The 23,095-nt window shown below is 53.3% G+C and overlaps 1 protein-coding gene across 1 annotated transcript; it reads right to left on the reverse strand.

Annotated features, from left to right (window-relative positions):
• Positions 1 to 1,307: 1,307 nt before the first annotated feature.
• LOC127038162 (semaphorin-7A-like) lies at positions 1,308 to 21,925 on the reverse strand. The gene is made up of 14 exons (XM_050930629.1): positions 21,169 to 21,925; positions 18,388 to 18,527; positions 17,583 to 17,645; positions 16,879 to 16,977; positions 16,323 to 16,431; positions 15,634 to 15,732; positions 14,254 to 14,393; positions 13,755 to 13,930; positions 11,783 to 11,891; positions 8,423 to 8,627; positions 7,496 to 7,611; positions 6,757 to 6,929; positions 4,280 to 4,335; positions 1,308 to 2,541 (listed from the first exon to the last, which is right to left on the reverse strand). Exons 1-14 carry the CDS (start codon positions 21,245 to 21,247, stop codon positions 2,204 to 2,206), a joined length of 1,902 nt encoding a protein of 633 aa, XP_050786586.1. The 5' UTR covers positions 21,248 to 21,925; the 3' UTR covers positions 1,308 to 2,203.
• Positions 21,926 to 23,095: the final 1,170 nt, after the last annotated feature.

A 23,095-nucleotide genomic window follows, 5' to 3' on the forward strand; every position in this document is an offset into this window, starting at 1 on the left:
GCAATGGTGCAAGATTGAAAGCCAGTTTTGAATCGATTTCTCCTGGTCTCTGGGTCAGATTCTGATCTCCGTGACAGCAGTGGCAGAGAGGAGTCATTCTCAGGAGGCAAAGGCAAAGCTTCCACAAGCCAATGGTTCATTGGGCTGACACAGTTAAGGCACATCACCTTCACAGCCAGCGGGACACAAGGGGTTGATGTGGACTCTGGCTGCCCTAATCTGCTGGAGCAGGTGCCCATTTCGCAGTGGTGAGATCATCCTAGCATGGGATCAAACCAGACTCATCCGACAACCTTCAAGCTGGTAGGACACCATCTTCACCACTCGGCTCCCGCACCTCTTCATGTGAGTGCCATCCAGATTTACACAGGCATGACTGAGCTCAGCCGCTAACTTTCCCTCCCTCTCTTTTCCTTTTCGAGCTAAAATCTCCTCTAGCCGGAAGCCCTTCTCCATCGTCCCTTTTCAGCACAGCTGCCTGAGCCAGTTGAATCAAGCCTTAGGGTATGTCTACATCTACAATTTTGCAGCGCTGGTTGTTACAGCTGTATTAGTACAGCTGTATAGGGCCAGCGCTGCAGAGTGGTCACACTTACAGCAACCAGCGCTGCAAGTGGTGTTAGATGTGGCCACACTGCAGCGCTGTTGGGCGGCTTGCAGGGGGGTTCGGGGAACGCGAGAGCACACCGCGGGGAAGCAGGTCTCCTTCCCCGCGGTGTGCTCTCGCGTTCCCCGAACCCCCCTGCAAGCAGGTCTCCTTCCCCGCGGTTTGCTCCGGTGTTCCCCGAACCCCCCCGCAAGCAGGTCTCCTGCCCCGTGGTTTGCTCTCGCGTTCCCCGAACCCCCCTGCAAACCGCGGAGAAGGAGACCTGCTTGCGGGGGGGTTCGGGGAACGGGAGAGCAAACCGCGGGGAAGGAGACCTGCTTGCGGGGGGGTTCGGGGAACGCGAGAGCACACCGCGGGGAAGGAGACCTGCTTGCGGGGGGGGGGGGGTTCGGGGAACGCGAGAGCACACCGCGGGGAAGGAGACCTGCTTGATTACCAGAGAGGCTTCCTCAGATATGCTGGGATACCTGCTTATTCCACGGAGGTCAAGAAAAACGCTGGTGAGTGTCTACACCTGATGACCAGCGCTGGATCACCAGCGCTGGATCCTCTACACCCGAGGTTCGACCGGGTGTATGGCCAGCGCTGCAAACAGGGAGTTGCAGCGCTGGTAATGCCCTGCAGATGTGTACACCTCCTAAGTTGCAGCGCTGTAACCCCCTCACCAGCGCTGCAACTTTGTGGTGTAGACAAGGCCTTAGATCCCTCCCACGGCCACCAGTTTGTTGTCCAGCAGCCTCTGCATGGCGCCGATTGAAACCACAGCAAGACGGTAGCTGAAGACAATTGCTTGAAGGCAGAACCGTCACTGGAAGCGCCAAGTCAACGCAGTGACTCTGCATTTACCCCAGCGTAAGCTCAGATTGTGGGCGTCTGGAGGATCACTCTCCCTTCCCTTGAAAACACAGGCCAGGCTGGTAATCAGGGGAACTGTGCACAAAAGACCACAGAGAGAACAGCCTGGAGCATGACTCTGAACGGGTCAGACTTGGGGCTCATCGGAGGAGCTTTCCCTTTAAACAGCGTGGATGCTAAAAGGATTTAGCGCCTAGCAGCTGCAGTTGGAAGAGATCCACTCATGCATCATCTCTCCCCCAGCAGCACCTGGGGAGAATTGTTCCTTAAAGAAGCCACGTCATGGAAACCAGCAAAATCCTATTGCCCAGCAGCCCTGGAACAAGCAAACTCCCAGTCTGGACCAGTGCCCATCAGACAAGCTGGATGCTAAACTGGGATTGGCATGGCAGCAGGCCTACCGACCCACTGAGCAACAAAATAAATAAGTCCATTTACCCTCCTTGCCTCTACTATAACTATCCCCCTCCTCAGCTCTGCCAAGTTTAGTCGTGCCGTACATTTTGGGAAGGAGGCTCCTGGGTTATCGATGGCTAGCAAAACCCCTGCCGTAACAGCTGTGTTTGCTGATGGGACGCCCAAATTGGAGCGTTCGGAGGAGCCCCCTGGAATTTTGTTCCTATAGCGTCGCGTGTTCTGTTTGGGGTTTAAAGGGAGAATCTTCAGGAGGGAGGGTTACAAGAAGAAAAAGAAAGAGACATCATTGGCAGTGGAATGAGATCTCCACTTGGATGGCAGAGTCTAAAGCAAGAGGATGGTGACAACAAGGAATAAAGCGCCAGCGGCCACTGTCACGGAGAGCGGTGGGATGCAGGCAGCGTTGAGCGTGAGTTTATAGGCAGTAATCTCCTCTAGGTAGCCGTCCTCTATGGCTGTGCATTTGAACAGCCCCTGGTCCATGGGGGTGTTCTCCCCAAAGCGCAGCGTGCAGGAGTGCCCGTCCATGGCACAGGGGTACTGCTTGCTGCCGTCTTTGACCCAGGTGTAGATAGCGTGGTGGGAGCGCAGAGGACACGGGAGGTAAATGTAGCTGGTCGGGTCCACGCTCACCTTTTTCAGGACTTCCGGCGCTACTTGTTCTTTGAACAGAGGGATCGGGGGTGAGAGCAGAGCAATCAGAAAGGAAAAGGTGCGGGAGGGAGAGGAGACAGAACAGGGGAAAGAATGAGAGCTCCATAGTTTGGAGGCACAAAATCCCACCCAAATGCAGCCCTAGCCTCTGCGCACATGGACACCCTGGGCCTCGACAGCGAAAAGCCCGCGATCTGCTCTAGGTAGAACTCCATCCAAGGATCTCAAAGTGCTGTGCACGGTGCATGAGCTTGCGTCTCCCAGCACTGCACCACAGAGGTTAGTGTGCTGGTTGCCATTTTTTTGGTTTTTTTTTTTAAGAAGGGGAAGCCAATGCTCTGGCTGAAGGACTTTGCTCAGGATTCCTTGGCAGAAGAACCCAGGAGTCCCAGTTTCCCTCTTCTGGGCATGAATTAGCAGCAGTGCTCAGCACATTGGGTGCAGGCTGGGGGCTGCACTCTGCTGACAATCTGGCTCTGAGGGTCGCAGTGGCAGCTGCTGGGAACTTTGGAAAATTCAGCCCTTATTTAGGCGCCTCTGGGTATGTCTACACTGCAGTCCTGGGATGTGATTCCAGATCGTGTGGACATACCTGAGCCAGCTTCACTCTAGCTCTCGGCTCCAGGAGGACACCAAGGCCACATGCACAAGCTGTACAAGCCCGCCCTCTGGGTAACTGCTCACAGGACTAGCCCACACTGGAGTGCAGGCCAGGACCACCCAGAGGATTCAGGGGGCCTGGGGCAAAGCAACTTCGGGGGCCCCTTCCATAAAAAAAGTTGCAATACTACAGAATACTATATTCTCGTGGGGGCTCCTGCGGGGCCCAGGGCCTGGGGCAAATTGCTCCACTTGCCCTCCCACCGGCGCAGCCCTGGCGCAGGCTTCACTGCTTTGTTACCTGAGCTAGCTAAATTAAAGCTAGGTTGGGTATGTCCACTCAAGCTGCTGTCACTCACACCCTGGGATTGCAGTCTAGACATGTCCCAAAGGGGACCTGAACTCTTTGGGAAAATCTAATCCCAGTTGGGAGTGATGGGCACGTGCAAATCTGGCCCAGAGCCATTCTGAAAATTCCATGCTGCCCCCTGGCCCAGGGCTGGGAAGAGAACCTAGGAGACTTGACTCCCGGGTCCCCCTGCTCCAACCATTCTACAACTCCGCACCGTAACACTGGGGTGTTTGAACCATTACTGCACACTCTCTCCCCCTGATGGCTAGCACAACCCTGGATTTATGGCATGGTCTCGACTAAACCATTTTCCTGCCGAACCTTGGTCTCAGCTTTTGAAGCTGGAAATGCACCAATTCAAATGGATGGGGGAAGCACTTTGCCAGCAATAGGGTCCTCACGCAGCTTAGCAGTGGGGAAAGAGTAACATTAGTGTCTCGCTAAGGCACTAGTGTTTTGGGGCCGTGTCCCTCCATTGCCCCAGCACTGAGCCCTGCTGGTAGTGAGAGCGGGCATGCTAAATTCCTGGCACTTGAATGGCCTTGCCAGCTAAGCTCGGTGCAGAGTAGGAAAATCCCATTGCTGCACCTCCAGTGGGAGACTGGAGGCTCTAGCTTAGAAAAGGCCTCGCAGTCCTGAGAGACGCTGCTTGTTTTTTCCATGCCCATGGGGGCAACGGTGAGATTCCCTCAGACAGATGGGCCTTTTGTCATCTGCTTTTCAGGAAGGGTCTCCACGGCCAAGGCAGCAACACTTGTGTGCAACCAGGGTTCCACAAAGGCCGAGGCACCTACCTGCTGCACCTTCACACACATCCTCAGCCTCTGGGTCCAGGCTCTGCAGGAAGTTGCTGTTAAGGAAAGGCAGAGAGAGAGGAAATCATTCAGGAGGGTGGCAAAGGACACGTGACTGTCGCATCCTCATCCAGAGGATGGAGAAGGAACTGTCATTTTAACAAGGGCCAGTGCTTAGCCCCAGCTTCCCCACTCCGCCCCCATGCTGGGGCTCACTCTGTGTCTCCAACATCTTGCAACACAGAGATCAGGAGCTAGCGCTACATACAAGAGCATAAGGTGAGTTGTGGGGGTCTGGCCAGACCTCCTGCTAAGATACAGGATTCTCCTTCATTCTGGGTCCTATTGTGCAGCACTGCTGGGCCCTGCTCTAGTTCTCTTGCTGTAGCCCAGAGGTGGCTGCATTTCTTATTTACCCTTCAGGATGGATGGCTATATAAATAGAAGTTATTATCCTTTCACAAAAAGGGTCTGCTTTCGCTAGCAAAATTCATTTGTTTGTTGAAACATTGAAATAGCTCAATTTGGATATATTGCTGCAGTGCAGTGCCTCATGGGAGATGTAGGTTGGTTGTTTCATGTCCCCATTCTCCTGTATAGACTGAGCTCCCCAGCTAGTCTATCATGCTGCACCACAGCAAAAAACTCCCATGATGCACTGCCTCCACAAGAGGCAGGACCAAGGTGCATCATGGGAGTTGTAGCCCAGCTGTGGAGCACAGCCTAGGTAGGAGAATGGGAGCTTGAGGCATCTGAACTACAACTCCCATGAGGCACCATGGTAGCATTTCCGAATTTTTCATTATTTGAATTTTTGCCAAAAAAAAAAATCTAAGTTTTCCATAGGAAAAAAATCCCATTTCCTGACCAACTCTACAGCCAAGTCATTCCCCTGCCAGTGCAGGGTTGTGCAGTAGAGGGCAGTCTCCAGGGCAGAGGTTCTCAACCTGTTTACCATTGTGAATCGCATATGCAGCTCTCTCTGTGTTATGTGGGCTGCATCCATACAATATAGATACTACCTTGTATGGCCCTGAGGATGTCATACGGCTGCAGCTGTGTGCTGATTAGGCTACAGGCAGCAAGTAGGCTGCGGGTTGAGAAACACTGCTCTAGGGTTTTGTCCAGTCTAGGTTTAGAAGTCCTGAACAAGCATATTCAGGTTTATTTCTTTATTACACATAATAATACATCCATTACAGCTGGTCTGAAAATGGATAGTCAAAACCAAAATTTCAAATTTTTTCACAGAACCAAATTCCACCATTTTTCCTTTGGTCAGTTGAAACATTTCAACCCGTTTTATTTTTTTTTAAATACATTTCTAATCAAAAAAAGTCTTTTTGAAATGAAAACTCAAACTTTTCCTTCTGAAAAAGTCAACATAGGACATTTCATTGTTCCCCAAATGGGTTTGTTTTCATTTTTTTTAACCCTAAAGAAAATGTAACCAAAATAGACACATATTGTTTTGTCGAAACAGAAAACTTTTTCAATGCAAATTTTCCTGCCAGTTCTCGATACAAAATGCTTTTCGCCCACGAATCTAAGGCCTAATCTATACTGAAAACATATGGCGGCATAGCTTTGTTGGTCAGGGGTGTGAAAAAACCCACATGTCCTGGTGTCAGAGCTGTGCGAACAACAGACGCCCGGTGTAGCTATGCAGGCAGAAGAGTGCTTCTTTCAGCATAGCTGACGTTGTTCAGGGAGGCGGTGGAGCTATGCGAGAGGAGTCCTGCTGCTTTACACTGCTGCGATACTAGTTTCTGCAGTGTGGACATAACGGAGTGCTGTGCGAGGATGGGAACGCATGACATGGTTTGCGAAAGGCAGCCTCTTCCCCTGTGATTGCTATCACAGTTGAGATCAGCCTCACCTGGAGCTCCCTCAGGATAAACCAGCCAGCCTTCTCTGAGCAGGGTCCTCAGTTTGGAACCTGCTCCTCTCCTCCCAGCATGTTCCACTAGAGCCCAGATCTGTAACCCTCCCGGCTCTTGGCAAAGCTCAGCGTTCCCCCTTTGTCAAAGCTGTGGTTGGGGTAGGTGAATCTGTTTATGGGCAGCCTTTGTCTATGCTCATAGTACAGGAGGTGCCCTAAAGTTGTGTTCCAAAAATGTGAGCAGGAAGAAATTATACAGATAGGCAAACTGAGGCACGGGGAAGTGATTTGGCCAAGGTTATACAGCGAATCAGTGGCATAGCTAGGAATAGAACCCAGGTGTCCTAGCTCCCAGCCTCATGCTCTAACTAGTAAACATGTCTCCCTCCCACAGCTGGGAATAGAACCCAGGCATCCTGAGATCTCCCTGTGTGACAGATGCTCTAACCAATAGGCCATGCTGCCTTCATGTTACTGTGTGAATGTTTACAGCTACCAGCTCCTTTCATTTCCTCCCTCTCTCCCCAACTTGACAAAACCATTGAATGGATGGCAGATTGGGAGCAAAGCATTCCGCCTTTAAGCCCGAGCACACCTGGCAGTGTCATTTGACTCTCCGGAGATGGCCGAGCATTTTTTGCCATCTGGATCCCATCCGCAGTATGGGTCCTTGGCGAGGACACACTTCCAGCAGGTCTCCTTGTACTGCCCGCAGTCTGCCAGTGGCAGGCGCGTCACCTCGAACTCGGTGGCTACATAGAGGTGCCCCTGCCAAGGAGGGGCCAGGTTAGTCAAAGATTTAACAAACAAGCAAGAAAGGGGGCCGCATGCTCTGGAACTGATGGGTACGATGCAAACTGGGGCCAATCCCTTTCCAAGCAGAAGCGCTGGAAAAATTCCCATTGAAATCTCCACTGGCAGCAGGATTATGCCCGTAATGGACTTCACAAGCAAAAGCACTTGTCGGGGGTGGAGGTGGGTGTCTGTCTTAGACACAGGTGTTATGTTCACGGCATACACACTGAGACATTAGACAAAACCAAATACTCTTGCTGGAAGGTTGCAGCATAACACGACCTTCCTGCTCAGACTCCAGAACCCTGACACATAAGAACCCCAAAGCAGTGAGAGACAAAGCAGGCTGCTCCCTAAAACAGCAAGGCACAATCCACCCCACCTTACTCGAGACTGCCTTTCTGCAGACTAACTGCTGCTAGACCCAGCCTGCCAGCAGGACAAGAAAACCCCGTAGCATTTAGAGAGACAGCTTGCAATATGCCACAGCTGCCAGTGTTAAATACAGAGCAAAGAGAGAGGGGGGGAAGGGTGCTTACTGTGAAGGCATCCAGGGCCATCCCAGAGATGGGCGCGTCTCTCCGGAAAGGGCTCAGCTCTGCGATGATGACCGTCTGCCCTCCAGTCTGCAGGACTTTGTGGATCTTCCCTTTATCTGCAGCCGCCAGAGACATGGGGAACTCAGAGGAAGGAGCCCGGCACCCTTGAAGGTGATGGGAGCTTGGCCAGGTTTCACCTGCAGCCAGCCAGAGGCCTCTCTGCATGCCCAGGACAGGCAGGGTCTGAGCAGGGACAGGGCTAGTTGCCTTCCATGGACCTTCCCCCATGCCTCAGCTCTGCCCTGGATGGACCCACTGGAGGGGAGTGCCATCTCCGGGACCCAGGCAAGCCCTTGGCCTCTGCTGGGGCTGCCCAGAAAGGGGTCAACGTGCTGCCTGTGGTGCTCCCAGGTTTGTGATATGGACACCTGGGTTTCCCCACCCCCCAGCTCATATCACAAGGACCAGCAAGCAGCTGTCAGACCAGAACGGCACAAAGCTATCCCCAGCCAGCGCTAGAGTCGAACTGGCGACCTGGAGGTGAGCCAAGCCCTGAGCCAGCTGTGTCCTGGCCTACACTTCACCTCACAGGGCAAGCACACAGCGCCGTCAGGTAGAAGAGATTCTCCTGGGGGAGGAATCACCTTGGTCAGTGTCTGCTCAGCAATGGACCAGGCTGCTTGACTTCTTGGGGGAGTGGTGGCTAGTGCTTAGAGCAGGCAGCTGGGAGTCAAGACTCCTGGGTCCTGACTCTGGGAGGGAAGTGGTGTCTAGTGGTTAGAGCAGGAGGGCTGGGAATTCCTGGGTGCTGTTCTTGGTTCTACTGTGTGGCCTTGCGTCCCCACACTGACAAAACCTAAGCACCCAGACATGGCTCCACAAAGGCTGAGTCCCAGAGGGCACATTCCCAGCGCCCGCCACACCTACCCGTCCCAAGGTAGAGGACAGTGCGAGAAGTGTTGCTGGCGTCCAGGACCCTGTCAGCCACCACCTTGGTGTAGGTGTCATTAGTCTGCAGCACATACAGGGGGCGCTGCCCCTCGGGGTAGATGACGGTCTCAATCTCGGGGTAATCTTTGATGATGCTGAGGACGGCTTTGGAGGGGGCATTAGGGGAATTGTAGGGGACACACTATGGAAAGAACAGAAAAGGACGGGAGGTAATGAAGAAGGAGGCCGAGTTCTGCACAGACGTCTGTGATGTTTGTGATGCACAGACGCCTCAGGCTCCTCCAGTGATGTCTACGAGGAGCCACCCAATGCAGAGCTCATTCTGGGCGTTATCCAGCAGAGGGTCAAAGAGAGTTAGGCTCCTAACTCCTACCAGAATCAATGCGAGTGTGACACATGGCCAGAAAGGGTTAAGCAGCTTGCAGGTTAAATGACCCAGATTTAACCTTTAGAGACATGTTAGAAGAGTCTGTAAATGGTGATTAGGGCCATTCTATGTTAGATAGGCTAGAACTCTGAAATGCAAACCTGGCTTGTTAGAAAACTAGAGGTAACTCTAATTGTATGTGTTGACATATCTTTTGAGATGTCAGCCATGTAAACAGACAGTTCCTGTCTATTATTATAGCTACTGATTCAGAGATATTGACATTTATGAGTCATGTTAACATGTTATGAGTAATGGTCTCAAGTTGCAGTGGGGGAGGTCTAGGCTGGATATTAGGAAACACTATTTCCCTAGGAGGGTGGTGAAGCACTGGAATGGGTTACCTAGGGAGGTGGTGGAATCTCCTTCCTTAGAGGTTTTTAAGGTCAGGCTTGACAAAGCCCTGGCTGGGGTGATTTAGTTGGGAATTGGTCCTGCTTTGAGCAGGGGGTTGGACTAGATACCTCCTGAGGTCCCTTCCATCCCTGATATTCTGTGATTCTATGATTTAGACCAGGGGTGGCCAACCTGAACCTGAGAATGACCCAGAATTTACCAATGTACATTGGCCAAGGAGACACACTAATATGTCAGCAGCCCCCTATTAGTTCCCCACCCCCGCTCCCAACACCTCCCGCCCACCAGCAGCCCCACCGATCAGCGCCTCCTGCTCCCTCCCCACACCTCCTGATCACCTGGAGTGCAGGAGGCTGGGGGGAGGAGGAGGAGTGAGGGCACGGCAGGCTCAGGGGAGGGGGCTGGAAGGGGGGAGTGGGGGCAGGGCCTGTGGCAGAGCCAGGGGTTGAGCACTGAGCATCCCCCTGGAACATTGGAAAACTGGTGCCTGTAGCTCCAGCCCGGTGCCTATACAAGGAGCCGCATATTAACTTCTGAAAAGCCGGGTTGAACTGCTTAATGGATAAATGATCTAATGTAAATCCAGTTAGTTGATTACTGGTGATGTTTAGGAAACAGCAGGTTACATCAAAAGCCTATTGTTCACCCAGGACTGTATGGTCAAGAGGCAGCTAGAAACCTGTATAAAAGGCTCTTGGGACCTGATCCTTTCATCTCAGATCTGCATGATGCTTTATGCAGGGGAAACTTGAGTCATAAGACGGAGATCTCCAGTCACATCTGGACCACCCTGAATATGAACATAGGTTATAGTCCAATGGACTAATTCTGAAAGAACTCTTTGCAACTACAAAACTCACCATCTCTACTGTCAATCTGATCTCAGAACTGTACTCACATCTGGATGTATACTTATCTTTTAACCATTCTCTCTCTTTTTAAATACATTTTAGTTTAGTTAATAAGAATTGGCTGTAAGCGTGTATTTGGGTAAGATCTGAAATATTCATTAACCTGAGAGGTAATGTATCCGATCCTTTGGGATTGGTAGAACTTTCTTCTATGGTGAATAAGATGTTCAGTATCCTCATCATATTTGATTTGAGTGCCTGGGTGGAGGCCTAAGGCTGGGTTGCTTTAAGGGAACTGAGTTTTGGCTTCTGGGTAACCAGGAAGGTATTGTAGAAGCTGTTTTGAGGCTAGCTTGGTGAATCTAAGTACTGGAATGATCACCAGCTTTGGGGACTGTCTGACCCATTCTTTGCTGTTTGCCCTAATTAAGTAACCACAGTGGCTCCCCTGGGACCCTGTCACAGCGAATTAGGCACCAAAATACCTTTGAGGATCTGGACCTAAGTGCTGCTATGGGAGCTGAGTGAAATTTTTCGGACAACACTTTTTCCTAACAAAAAAAAAAAGCAGGATGGGCTCAATTGAAACATTTTGTGAACTTGTGTTGGTTTCAGCAAATTTTTCTGGGCTGAAAAAAACCCTAACAATTTTTTCAAAAAATGTTTCGATTCAAACCGACTTTTTATTTTGAAATTCCCTTTAATTTCGCTTTTAAAAAAGGAAGCAAAAACCCCAAATTTACATGAAACTTTGTTCGCCCCAAAATGAAAATTTTTGACTTTTTGATTTGCCAATTTTTTTTTTAATTTCAATTTTGGGTTGCCCTAAATGATTCTTCCCCCAATTTTCCGGACTTGCCAGTGAACCAAAAAATGTTATTCGCCCAGCTCTTGTGTCCATGAGATTGCAAAGGTCTCTGTGCTAACCCGTCCATCCTCCCTAAACGCTTCCCCATTCATGTGCACCTGCTCCCTTCAGGCACCCACGTGGGACTCACGGGGACCAGGTTCCTTCCGTAACTTTGCCACTGATCTGCTGGGTGACCTTGGGCCAGTCCCATCCCCTTCCCAGTCCTCCCTCCAGAGTACTGCATTGCAGCTACTAACCCTCTCCCTGCCACAGGTTCAATTTGCTCCAAAGATGTGACAGGGCCCAGGCATCTGGTGCTTGGGGGTCCAGTGCAGAAGGAGCTGGCAGAATGGAGGAGACAGCGGCTGTGAGGTGCTGAGGGCAGCAGGAGGTGAGGGGAAGAGATGGCAGGTTTTCAATTAGAGGGATGGGGGGCTGTGGACAGAGGGATGAGTGGGGTTGGACAGGAAGCTTGGCCCTGTGGAGATAATTTGTTGTTTACAAATTCCCATGGAAAGGAGGAAGAGCTCTGGGTTGTGGACGCATTTCATTTGCAAGCGTTTAAAGGGGTGCTCAGTGGACCCCTCCCGCCTAACTTCATGCAGCTCCCAGAAAGCAGAAGGGCAAAGCTGAGCTTTCGAAATGACCCCGTGGCCACTTGCAGACCCCTGTAACTGAGATTGGGCCCTTTGCAGCTACTGACTGGCCCGGGCAGCTCTCTGGTAATTCCCTGCAAGCCACAGAAGCTCAGAGTCCTCACCGCACCTCCGTTCGCTGTCAGAAACGGGGCTCCCTTCGTTACTCCCGGGGAGCTGTTTTGGGACGCGAACCCCGCCCCGCGCGGGCCTCACCGTGCCAGGTCGGTGTGCTGGCAGGACGTTGGTGTAGCCCTTAAGCTTGGAGGTTTGGAAGGCACGGGTCACCTTGTCCATGGAGTAGGCGCACACGGCGGTCGTGCCCCTGCAGGGGGAAAATGCTCCATTCAGGCCTTGGCGGCTGGCAAGGCAGAGCCGGTTACCGCTGGCACTGGGTGCTTTGTGCTGGGACCTGAGCTCTGAGGTCCACCCAACGGAAATGACTGGCAGGCGCGGCAGACCTGAGCTGGTGTCGAATGGGGGGACCGGGGGCAGAGCCGAGTTATTTTCCCTGCTCGGGGTGGGGGGTGGAGAAGGAGACCGGCCAGCGAGCTCGGACGCCTTGTCATTGTCTTCCACCTCTTTGCCCAATGGATGTCCTGCCTGTCTAAGCAGCTTAGGGTGACCAGACAGCAAGTGTGAAAAATCAGGACAGGAGGTGGGGGGTAATAGGAGCCTATACAGTAACTCCTCACTTAAAGTCATCCCGGTTAACGTGGTTTCGTTGTTACGTTGCTGATCAATTAGGGAACATGCTCGTTTAAAGTTATGCCACACCCCCTTCTAACATCGTTTGGCAGCCACCTGCTTTGTCCACTGCTTGCAGGAAGAGCAGCCGGTTGGAGCTAGCTGGTGGGGGCTTGGAACCAGGGTGGACCGGCAGCCCCCCTATCAGCTCCCCACTCCCCTAAGTTCCCTGTGCAGCAGCTGCCCAGCAGGCTAGCAATTGCAGCTGTTCCTCCCCCCACTGCCATGTGCTGCTCCTGCCCTCTGCCTTGGATCTGCTCCCTGAGACACCTGCTTGCTGTACGGGGGGGAGGGGAGGAAGAGAGGCGGCTAATGTCAGGGTGTCCACATCCCCCCTGCTCCTGCACCCCGCTTACCCCATCTTCCATAGAGCAGAGGGAGGGGCACATGACAGGGCTCAGGACAGAGGGAGTTTGCTGGCAACAGCAGTTGTGGTCTCAGCCAGCTGATCTAATTAACAAGGCAGTGTACTTAAAGGGGAAATGCGCATCTCTGTCTCACACACACAGTGTGTGTCTCTGTCTCTGTCTGCCATGCTCTCACCCCTCACTCCATTCCTGCTGCCTTGTAAACCATGAGAGTTAACCCTTGAGGGCTCAGCCAATTGCTAGTTCATCATTTAGCAGTAAGGCATTCCCTGGGAAATATCCCACCCTCTGACTCCTCCACCTCAACCAAGCTTCACAATCATCTTCGCTGTGTACCAGTATTAAATTGTTTGTTTAAAACTTATACTGTGTGTGTGTGTGTGTGTGTGTGTGTGTGTAGATAGATAGATGATTAGATAGATAGATAAAAAATATAGTATTTGGTGAAAAAAATTCCATGGAACCTAACCCCCTCATTTACATTAATTCTTATGGGGAAATTGGATTCACTTAACATTGTTTCACTTAAAGTTGCATTTTTCAGGAACATAACTACAATGTTAAATAAGGAGTTACTGTATAAGAAAAAGACCCCAAAATTGGGACTGTCCCTATAAAATTGGGACATGTGGTCACCCTAAAGCAGTTCCAGGCTGGGTGGCTTCCTGGCCTATTCTTCACAGGCATAGTTTGGGGATGGGCTGGGGAAGGGTGGGTATTGTTCCCCCAAACTGCAAGTCTGGGGCAGGCATCGAATTTCCCCCCCTACGCTTGGCCCCATTGGCCTGACTGGAGCTGCCCCCACCCCCCATATATAGACATCAAACTACTCCTATGCTATTCTCTCAGTCTGGCGAAGGGGCACTGTGATTCCTATCTGTCTCATGAGACATACTCCATGGGAGAGGGACAACAGGGTTGGCGAGAGCCCCTTCCCCCATGGCCTTGCCTCCTCCCTGCACCCCTAGGCAATGTTCTGCCCCCATCACCAGCCGTGGGGCAAGGAGTCTGTGTGACTCCAGCCTGCAGCATGGCCCCAGCCCTGCCTGGCTCCGGCCGTGGCCCCCGCTCACCAGGCGCTGGCGAAGATCCCGTACAGCATCCCTTGGCCCCTCCTCCCCTCACCCAGAACCACGGCATCGTGCAGCTGGTTGAAGCGCTGGGGATGGGTGGGGCTGCCGCACACCAGCCTGGCCTGGAGGAACGTGGTCCAGAAATCGACCAGGAGGCTCTTCCCGCCTTCATCCACCTGAGCAGGGTTGAGGATGAAAAATCCCAGAGCTCTTCAGGGCTAAAGCACGGACGTTCCACCACAACCCCCGCCCCCCACCCTCCACCAGGTTGACTTGCCCGTTATAACAGCAGCTAAAGTTGTTATAACTACACACATGTGGCTCACACACATGGCTCACAAAACTGGTCCTTTTAGCTCCCGCTACACCAGCTCATGCTGCCAGGGCCTGCTGCTGACACCGTGACATCACCCTCGCACCCAGACCAGGCATGAGAATAGAGATCAAGATGAGACATTTGCCTTTCACTGCCAGCTCTCAGCCCGCAAGGTCTCCATACCTTACACACGCGGCCCAGCCGGGTTTTGACCGGCTCTTCATCCAGCCCCGCTGTCTTGTTGACTTCGTTGTAGAAGAAGTAGATTTCATCCAGGTGGGACTCCTTTCCCGGCACCAAGGCGGCAGTGACAAACTCTGCCTCTGCGGGAGGAAATGGGGATGGGATGAGAAAAGAGATCAAAGTGTATAAAGAAACCTGGCTGGAGCCACGTGCGTGCCAGCACCACCACTAATTCCTTGGTTGATTGGCCAAGTCAAGATATGGGCATGGAGGGGGTCATGCGTGTCGCCAACCCCAGGCCCCTCAAAACAATGAGACTGGCTTTAAAATCATGAGGTTGAAAAAAAAATAAATGTGGGGTTCTGGTTATTCTGAGGCATTGTCCAGCTTTTCTCTGCAACCAGAAGAGCTAAATAATTTATATTTTAAAGTAAGCTGAGATTCTCTTGCAATGACAGAACTCAATGAACTGGGGCTTTAAGAAGGAATTTAACTACTGTGAGGCTTGCAAGACGGTTGTGTGAGTTGGCTCTACTGGATTGCATCTGTTTCATAGAATAAGAGTGATCATCCCTAGCTCTCCCCAAAGGAAGTCAGTATCATTATCCCCATTTCACAGATAGGGAAACTGAGGCATAGGAAGGGAACAGCAGCAGAACCAGGAACAGAATCTAGGTCTCCTGTTCCCCACTCCAGTGCTCTATCCCCTAGGCCATGTTTTGGTTTGGGAATCAGAGCTTCTACTGGCAGAGAATCTGTATCATAGAATCATAGAATATCAGGGTTGGAAGGGACCTCAGGAGGTCATCTAGTCCAACCCCCTGCTCATAGCAGGACCAATCCCCAATTAAATCATCCCAGTCAGGGTTTCATCAAGCCTGACCTTAAAAACTTCATCATCTCTGCAGTGAGGGGCAGTGTGCCCATCCCTGACATGCCAGCTTTTTATGGATGCCATCTGCCATGCTTGCAAATGTGTCTTTGAAATGTCTTCCTATTATCTTTCCAGCGTAGATTGCTAGAGCTGAAGGGTCTGAAATGCCAACCTGTGGAACTCCTTGATGCAGGGCTTCAGCGAGGTAAACGCTGTTGGGGCTGGACAGTTCTATGGCCAATATAACACATAGCTGTTTCAGCTGAGACTGGGGTAACGGAGTTTGATGCTAAAGGGAACCAGATGATCACTCCAGAGGGCTGGAGGGGCACACAACCCTCGACACATGCAAGGTCAGTGCATTGCCTTGGGGTGAAATCTGCCTTCCTCTGCAGCATCAAGGACTGGCCGCTGCTGGAGGTGACGGATTTTTGGGGAAAGCGTTGGGCCCAGCCTGGCTGCTCTGACCCTCCCTGGGACTGGTCAATAGGAAAAGCCTCTCTTACTGGCGAGCCATTTGTCTTCTGTTCTCAGCAGCTTCCTTGGGCCATAGCTCCTCTGGATGGTGCTTCTGTCCTGAGACAATGCCGAGTACAGGCTGCCCTCTGCAATATTAACCCAAGACAAAACAGGATGGGTATCCTCCACGGGGCGGGGGAGGAGCCCCAGCCCCCTCCCCACCAGCCTCCTGTGGAATATGCCAATATCCACTTTCAAGACAACAGAGGACCCTGCTCTATGGGCAACAAAGAACAAAGCTTGTTCTTCATGGCCAGCCCCAGGTCACACTGGGAGACAGGGGTAGAGGAGGGCTCCCAATTGCCTGCTCTAACCACTAGCCCACATTCCCTCCCAGAGCTGGGAACAGAACCCAGGAGTCCAGGCTCCCCATCACCTCTCAGCAGAGTTCCAAAGCCCATCAGGGATCTCCTTTATTGGCACCAGTCCTGCTCCCAACCTCCCCTGTTGGGACCGCCACTGGACCTTCCCATGGGGCTGGCTCATCTTGGGCAAACACAGGCTGCAGTGGGGAAGCCCACTGCACAGGTCCAATGCCACCTCCCTCTCCAACACCACTGCTCTGGGACTTGGGATCCAAGCAGAGAACACACCCAAGGCGAGGCCCCGGGGGACCCTAGGTGGCTCCCCTCCCCTCACATTCTATCAGGGGATGGAGAGAGGCAGATCCCCTTACCCACGGCAATGGCTGCAGCCGGCTGAGACGGTGATGCCGGGGCGAGGCTCTCCCCACTGATGGCAAGGGCTTGGCCCCGTTTGTCCTGCTGCAGCCTTGTGTCATTGCTCTGGGGGGAGGGTTAAACCCAAGCCAACAGGTTTAATTGTTTCTATAGATCTTACCCAAGACGCTTCACAAACCTCAGCCCAGCTGGCCCCTTGCAGTCTGACACGTCTCTGAGTCTAGTTTCCCCGGTAGGCAGTGCCCATCTTACACACAGGGGGATACGCCCATGGAGACAGGGCAGGGGACGCGGGAGTCTAGAACCCAGGAGTCCTGGCATCCAACCCCCCCGATTCAACCCCTAAGCCCCACTCCACTCCCAGAGCTGGGAATGGAACCACTTCCTTAAAAGACGCCATAGGAGACTGAGCCCAGATTTGATGGGTCACAGGGCAATATTATAGACCCGGGGATGGAAATGTCCCAGTTCAGTTATGAGTGGGGTGCCTAGTGCCCCTATGCTCGTGGGCCATTCTCTATGCATTTCCTCGCCCCAGCCTCCCATGCTCACCAGGAACCAGCATTTGGGGGAACCCGCGTTGGTGCCGCAGACGATGATGGAGCTGCTGTTTAGCCTCTGGATCACCCGGATGTAGTTGTCACACTCGGCCTGTGGGCGAACCAGCACAGCTATTAGTGCTCATTACAAGTAGCTGGCATTAACGGCAGGAACAGACCCAGCCCGCAGCCTTTCACTGAGCAGGTAGATCTGAGACGTCCGCTGTGTGTGGTTATATACCCACGATAAATCGGCGATGGGTGACGGAGCCAGGGGCACAGCTGGGATAGAACCCACGAGTTCTGATTCCCTGTCCTCTGCTCCCACCACTAGACCCCACTCCCCTCCCACAGCTGGGAACAGAACCCAGGAGTCCTGCCTCCCAGCCCCCCCTTTGCTCTACCCACTAGACCCCACCACTGCCATGCAGCAGCTGCAATGCTGTCTGTGCTGTGGTAGCGGGACACTCTCAGGAAATGGAGAAACTGTGGCGGTGAAGGAAGCTCAAAGCAACTGCCCAGCTCCTTGGAGCTGAGCCCTGGCGCGGTGAAGGGACCACCAGCCTTGCCCAGAGCAGAGGCAATGGGTCCCTCCATGCTCAGCACTGTGGGGGGCGTCTCTAAGCCCCCTTAGCCATCTCTGGGGGGCTCAACATGTGGCTGGGGGTGTCGGTCGCTCATGGCTCAGGCCCATCCCTCGCCAGGGCCCCCTCTCACCTGCACTGCCCCAGGCTTGCTCCTGCAGTTCTTCTCTGCCTTCTCGTCGGCCAACAGGGGAACCTGGGAGGCAGACGGGGAGCAAAGCTGATCAGACCCTGATCTGCACCCGACCCCTGGCCACAGGTGGAAAGGCCCAGCGGGGTAGCCCTCAAGGAGATGGTGCTTCTGATCAGCCACAGGAGGGGTCCCCCAGGCCTCTGACCCTGGCTGTACCCCATCTTCCCACAGACCTCGTGGCCCAGCCCCTCCCCCAGTGACTATGCAAGGGGCGGGGGGATGTGGAATTAACCCCGTGTTTATCGGGGGCCCTTGTGCTCCCAGGGGGACCCGCTGCAAATGGAGATGGCCCTAGATCTCTCTTGCCCTGTGGCCTCGAGAGAGGAAAGCCCTGCTGTGGGATGGCAGGTGGCCATCTCGTGGGTACCTGGCCAGCCGGCAGGTGGCCCCTGAGCCCAGCAAGTGAGATCAAAGGGGCTCTCCTTTCAAAGCCCAGCCTGGTCTCGGCTGGGAGCTGCCTTCCCCAGGCTGAGCTGGCAGAGGCTGATGGCCCAAGGAGAGGAAACTCGCCCGTAGGATCTGATGGAGCCTGTCCTTGCTTGGGAGTCTCTTTGTGCCTGAGTCGGTCTTCTCTGGAAGCTGCCGGATCTCTTCGCTGGCTTGTCAGCTCTGGGGCCTCCAGCTGAGGCTGGCTGACCATACACCATCATTGCAGGCTGGTGGTGGGGTAGGGGTGGGGGATTGGAAGGGGCCAGGATAAACCCAATGAGAGGAGCTAGAGACCCCTACAGACCCCACCTCTTACCTGGGTCTGGTTGACCTCCGACTCCTTATATGTCAAGATGCGCAGCGCTCCCCTGCCCCCAACGTACAGCTGCTCAGATCCGGCATCATGGAAGAGGACTGTGGACTTCTCCCCATTCTCAAAGCTCAGCACAGGAGAGTCTGGAGGCGGAAGAGGGGGCCAGAACGGGAAAGGAGGGGGATGAAGTTTGCTGAAGGCTAAAATCCAGAATCTACCCCTTGCCCGTCCTTCCCACCGCCAAACCAGCTGGTTTCTTTCCTTTCTAAATAAGGCAAATATGTTGCGATCAGTGCCCCCTCCCACCCCACTTACAGATGGGGAAACCGAGGCACACAGCAGGGCCATAGTTTGGCACCCACAGTGGGCAAGCTGCAGTGCTGGGAAGAGAACCCAGCTCACAGCACAGTTTGCTAGACCGCACAGCTTCTCTTATGGTCACCAGACTCTCACTGAGGCAACTCTTCAGGGCCCATTCTGATGCTTGGGCTCTCTTTCCGGACACTCGGTGCCAAACTGGATGGCAGCTTCTTTGTAGTGTGGACACAAGAGACTGGACTGAGACCTGCCAAACTCATCCCTTGCCTAGTGAAGGCTTAAAGAGACACCCTCGGTCCCTGCTACAGGAGCAGAGGGGAAAAGCTAACTCTGGCCGGCCTAATCCACATATGAATGCACCCCAGTGCACATTGCTCCTCGACCTCAGCTTGTCTATGGGTAGCATGGAAACCTCTGCCTTATGCAGGCCAAATCTGCCCCAGAAGGGCAATAGCCTAGAGCAGGATTTCTCAAAAACCTGGTGTCGGTCCCTGAGATTTCCCTGTCACAGTTCAGGAAGGCAGCAAGCTGGCCCCTGGTACCAAAAAGGTTGAGAAAGGTTGCTCTGGAACCAGGCACCGTGCACAAACAGGTCCACAGGGCTCCAGTAGGGGGCACTGGCGGACAAGCACACAGCTCTAGTGCTGCGTGCCCAAGGTAGCTGATCCAGGCGCCTACACACCCTGCTCTGTAGCCAGGATGGCGCCAGGTGCTGTACAAGCCAATGCAGAAAGCTGGTCCCTGTCCCACGGGGACAGCACGCAGCCATGGGCTGCTCCTTGCTGCGGTCATCTTGCTGCTAGCCAAGAAGCCAGACCAGATGCAGCTGGTTCTTGGAGCTGGTACGTGCCCCCAGCCTGGGATTCTGGCTCTCTTGCCTGTGCAGTGACCCGCCCTCTTGGCCTGCCCTTGGCTCATGCTTATCATGCAGCAGGGAGCCCCATTGTGTTTTCACTAGAGTAGTGATCACAGGATGGGCGTGCAGTACTGCAGGCATTTAGGAATTTCTGATCCTGGTACTAAGGATCAGGGAGAGGGGGGCCATCATGATGCACCCACAGCAGGGATGGGAAGTGGCTGTTGGCTGGGCATCAGGCTACGGAGGGTTAAATCATCTCTGGCTCTGGCAAGGAGAGCACCCCCACCAGCAGCAAAAATTCTCCTCCGCCCTCAGTGGGTGGGGGCTGCAGACACTGAGAGAGAGCAGACCTAGGGGCCCGATTCTGCCCCCTCGCTGAGCTCAGGGGAGCGGGCCCTGCCTCTGATTCCGACAGACGGCCTCCCACCTCCTCTTATATGGGAGGATTTGGAGGAAACTGAGGGGGGAATTGATTCTTAGATCCCATCACTGGCAACTACTCTAAAATGTGTTCCTACTATGAGATTGCTCCTCAGGGTAGCCCAAGGGGTACAGTAATGAACCCCCTTTTACCTCCATAGCCTCCTCGGCCCTACCACTTACATGTCACTACCAAAGCAATGGATCTTCCTTCCCTCCCAGTGCCTCTTTCAGGGCAAACATTTTCAGCCACGCCCTGCACCAGGCACACCTTGTGTGTTTTTTTGCTGCCAAGCAAAGACAGGCTCTGATTTCCCACCGGAGCAATGGGCAGAGCTGGAACAGGCCAGGATTTGTGCAATGTGGCTTTTTCATTCTCTGTGCGTCGAGCGGCAAAGGGAATAAAAGACACTCCTCCACTCCAGAAAACTGCAAAGCCATCAGAAAACTGCAGCGGCTGCATTACACAGATGTTGTTTTTCTTCCCCTGGCAAGCCACCAGCACGTCACAATGAATGCGGGTCAAGAGGCAGGGGCTTTTTCATTAGGGAGGCTCAGGCTGGATTGTGCTGAGGAATTGGTCTCCTGGTACAGGCTATTTTGGAGAGTGAGGCATGGATCATGCTGCAGCAGAGGGCCCTTATCTGCATTGCAGAGGGTGCAGGGTCTAGTCTATAACATCTCTAGGCCACCTTTCAGTAAGGGAGGCACCAGCTGGCTCTTTAAACAGCCAGGAGTTAACTCTGAGCCTGTCAGTTTTTGAATCGGATGGGAAGTGACTCCAAATGAAATCACTGATCAGGCTGCAGTTGTAACACTTGTCAGACCCACAGCCCAGATTGCAGGTTGTCTGCAACTGGCAGCCAGAAAATAAATAAAAGTTTCCTTCTTGCATCTCTTTAATCAAATCAATGTGTGGGCTGGTCTTCACGCAGAATATTCCCCCAACAAAACTCCCCTTCCAACCTCAAAAGCTGCTCTCTAAACCCACCATGCCGTTCCCCCTTTCCCCCCCATTAAACAATCCCACCTTTCATTTCCCATGGTCAAATCCACAGGAGGCCACTAGGAAATTATCCCTTGCGTCACACAAGCCAAGTCAAGCAAACAGCGAAAACAATATGAAATGAAACATACCGAGTGGCTCAGGAATAGGGCACCAGCAGAAGCATCAGATCTTATCTCACCTTTAAGGGTAAACTTCAGTCTTGGTATCTTTTGGGCTGAACAGAACACCGACAGGAGGAATAAATATAGCGATCTCATATCTGTGCCCGTGCAAGCGTCTCCGGAATGAATTTGCTTTCTGATGTTAAGTGTGCAGAAGCAGGCAGAGCCGGCTCGGTGCTGTCTGTCTAGTTCTGCTCCTGGTTGGCTTTTCTGCAGTTTTGCATTTTATACCTGCTGTCCTGAGCCAGGAGATGTAACGTCAGCATAACTTCCTTCGGGGGGGGGGGAGGAGGAATAACCCCCTCCGAGCTCCACAAAATGGAGCTCCACAAAACAGCTTCAGCACGAAATTGCTCTTGTGGGGGAGGATGGGAAAATCACAGGCTGCAGGAGCGAGCTGCAGCGATCTAGCAAAGTGGTTTTAAAGGCCACCCGTTCAGGGGTTGCTCATAGGTCAGCAGGCCTGCCCGGCCCCTGGGATTTCCTAGCCCAAGCATCAGCCCTGTCCCTGCCCCGGAGACGCAGATGTCAGGCTCTGCATTTTGTCCTGGTTTCAGCATGAAACCTCGTTTAGCGCAGAAAGGTCACCTACCCTTGAGCCCAAGCAGTGCCCCCCTTCTCTCACCACTGGAGCTGCCTTAGCACGATCACTTGAGGCTGGAAGGTCGGTCCCCAGCATATATCTTCCGCAAGGACTCCAGGAGGGCTGCCCAGTAAATGATGCGCTCTGGAACAGGGGAGCGCTGAAGCTGGCAGGAGCTGGTGCTAACCCAGACAGCGGGTGAGTCGTAAAGCCAAGGAGGGACTTTAGTTCCCCCTAGTTAAAAAGCATCTGCCAAAGGAACAGGTTGCCATGGTGATGGGCATAGTGCTAGACAGAAGGGGCCTGATTCTTGGCTACACTAGGGGCTCTGGTGGGTCATACAAGGGGCTGAAATTGCCCTCCCCAAGACTCTCTCCTGTGCAGGGGACCTTTCTGTAGCTGAGATTAGCCTCTGCACTTGCCTTGCACCCAGCCTCTGCTTTCATGGGGAGTAGAGCATAAAATAGAGCAGCCTTGAGGCTGCTCTAACTGGCGCTGAGGCTGAGGCAGGGCCTTGCACAGCCCCAGAACACTGGGAGCAGAAATGTGGCTTCAAGGCAAAGCCAGCGTTAACCACACCTACTGTATGCAAAGCTCTGTCCCCCTCAAGCCATGGCTGGGCCACATATTGGGGTTGATCAACTGCTGTGCCTGACAGACCCAAATTGCTTAGCTCAGGCAGTGAAGGTGCCTGTGTATAGATCCAGAAATCCCAGGTTCAGTCCCAGTTGTTGACCCACTCAGGGGTGTGGGAGTAATACTGGATTTGTCCCACCCCTGAGTGCAGGAACAGAGGCAGCCCCATGGCATTAAAGCCATTTAAAATCTGGGCATACACACAGCGGCGGGTTACAAGCACTTCTCCCGCTGTGTGATCGCTGCCTTCCCCAGGTGCCGTGACCCAGCCTCCTGCCCCGGGGCCAGAACCAAATGTGGGCCCAGCTGCTGGGACTTAAAGGACTGACCACCTGGTTGGCAAGCAAAATTGAGCAGGGGTCTATGCGAGTCCAACTATGCCCACAAACCCGACCCAGAACCTTTGCTCGTGGCCAGTTTATCTGCTCCACTGATGGCACAAGGAGGCCAAATGCCAAGCCTCCGAATGGCCACTCAGGTTAGGACACCTCCATTTTTTGGATGCCCAGGGCCTGCTTTTCAGAGATGTGGGTCTCCTGGCCATCAGCTGGATTTGTGGGTCACCGCATCCCTGAAGATCAGGCTCTAGATGTCTCAGAGTGGATTGAAGCCGTCAGCTGTGGGAGTGTGTCCGGGTTGAGGACTAGAACTGCCGACATCCGAGACTCACCTGCCAACCTCTCCACAGAAGGGAGTGCTTACCCATCGCTGCTCGGAGTCTCATT

Source organism: Gopherus flavomarginatus, chromosome 20, assembly GCF_025201925.1.
Source record: "Gopherus flavomarginatus isolate rGopFla2 chromosome 20, rGopFla2.mat.asm, whole genome shotgun sequence".
NCBI classification, from domain to species: domain Eukaryota; kingdom Metazoa; phylum Chordata; order Testudines; family Testudinidae; genus Gopherus; species Gopherus flavomarginatus.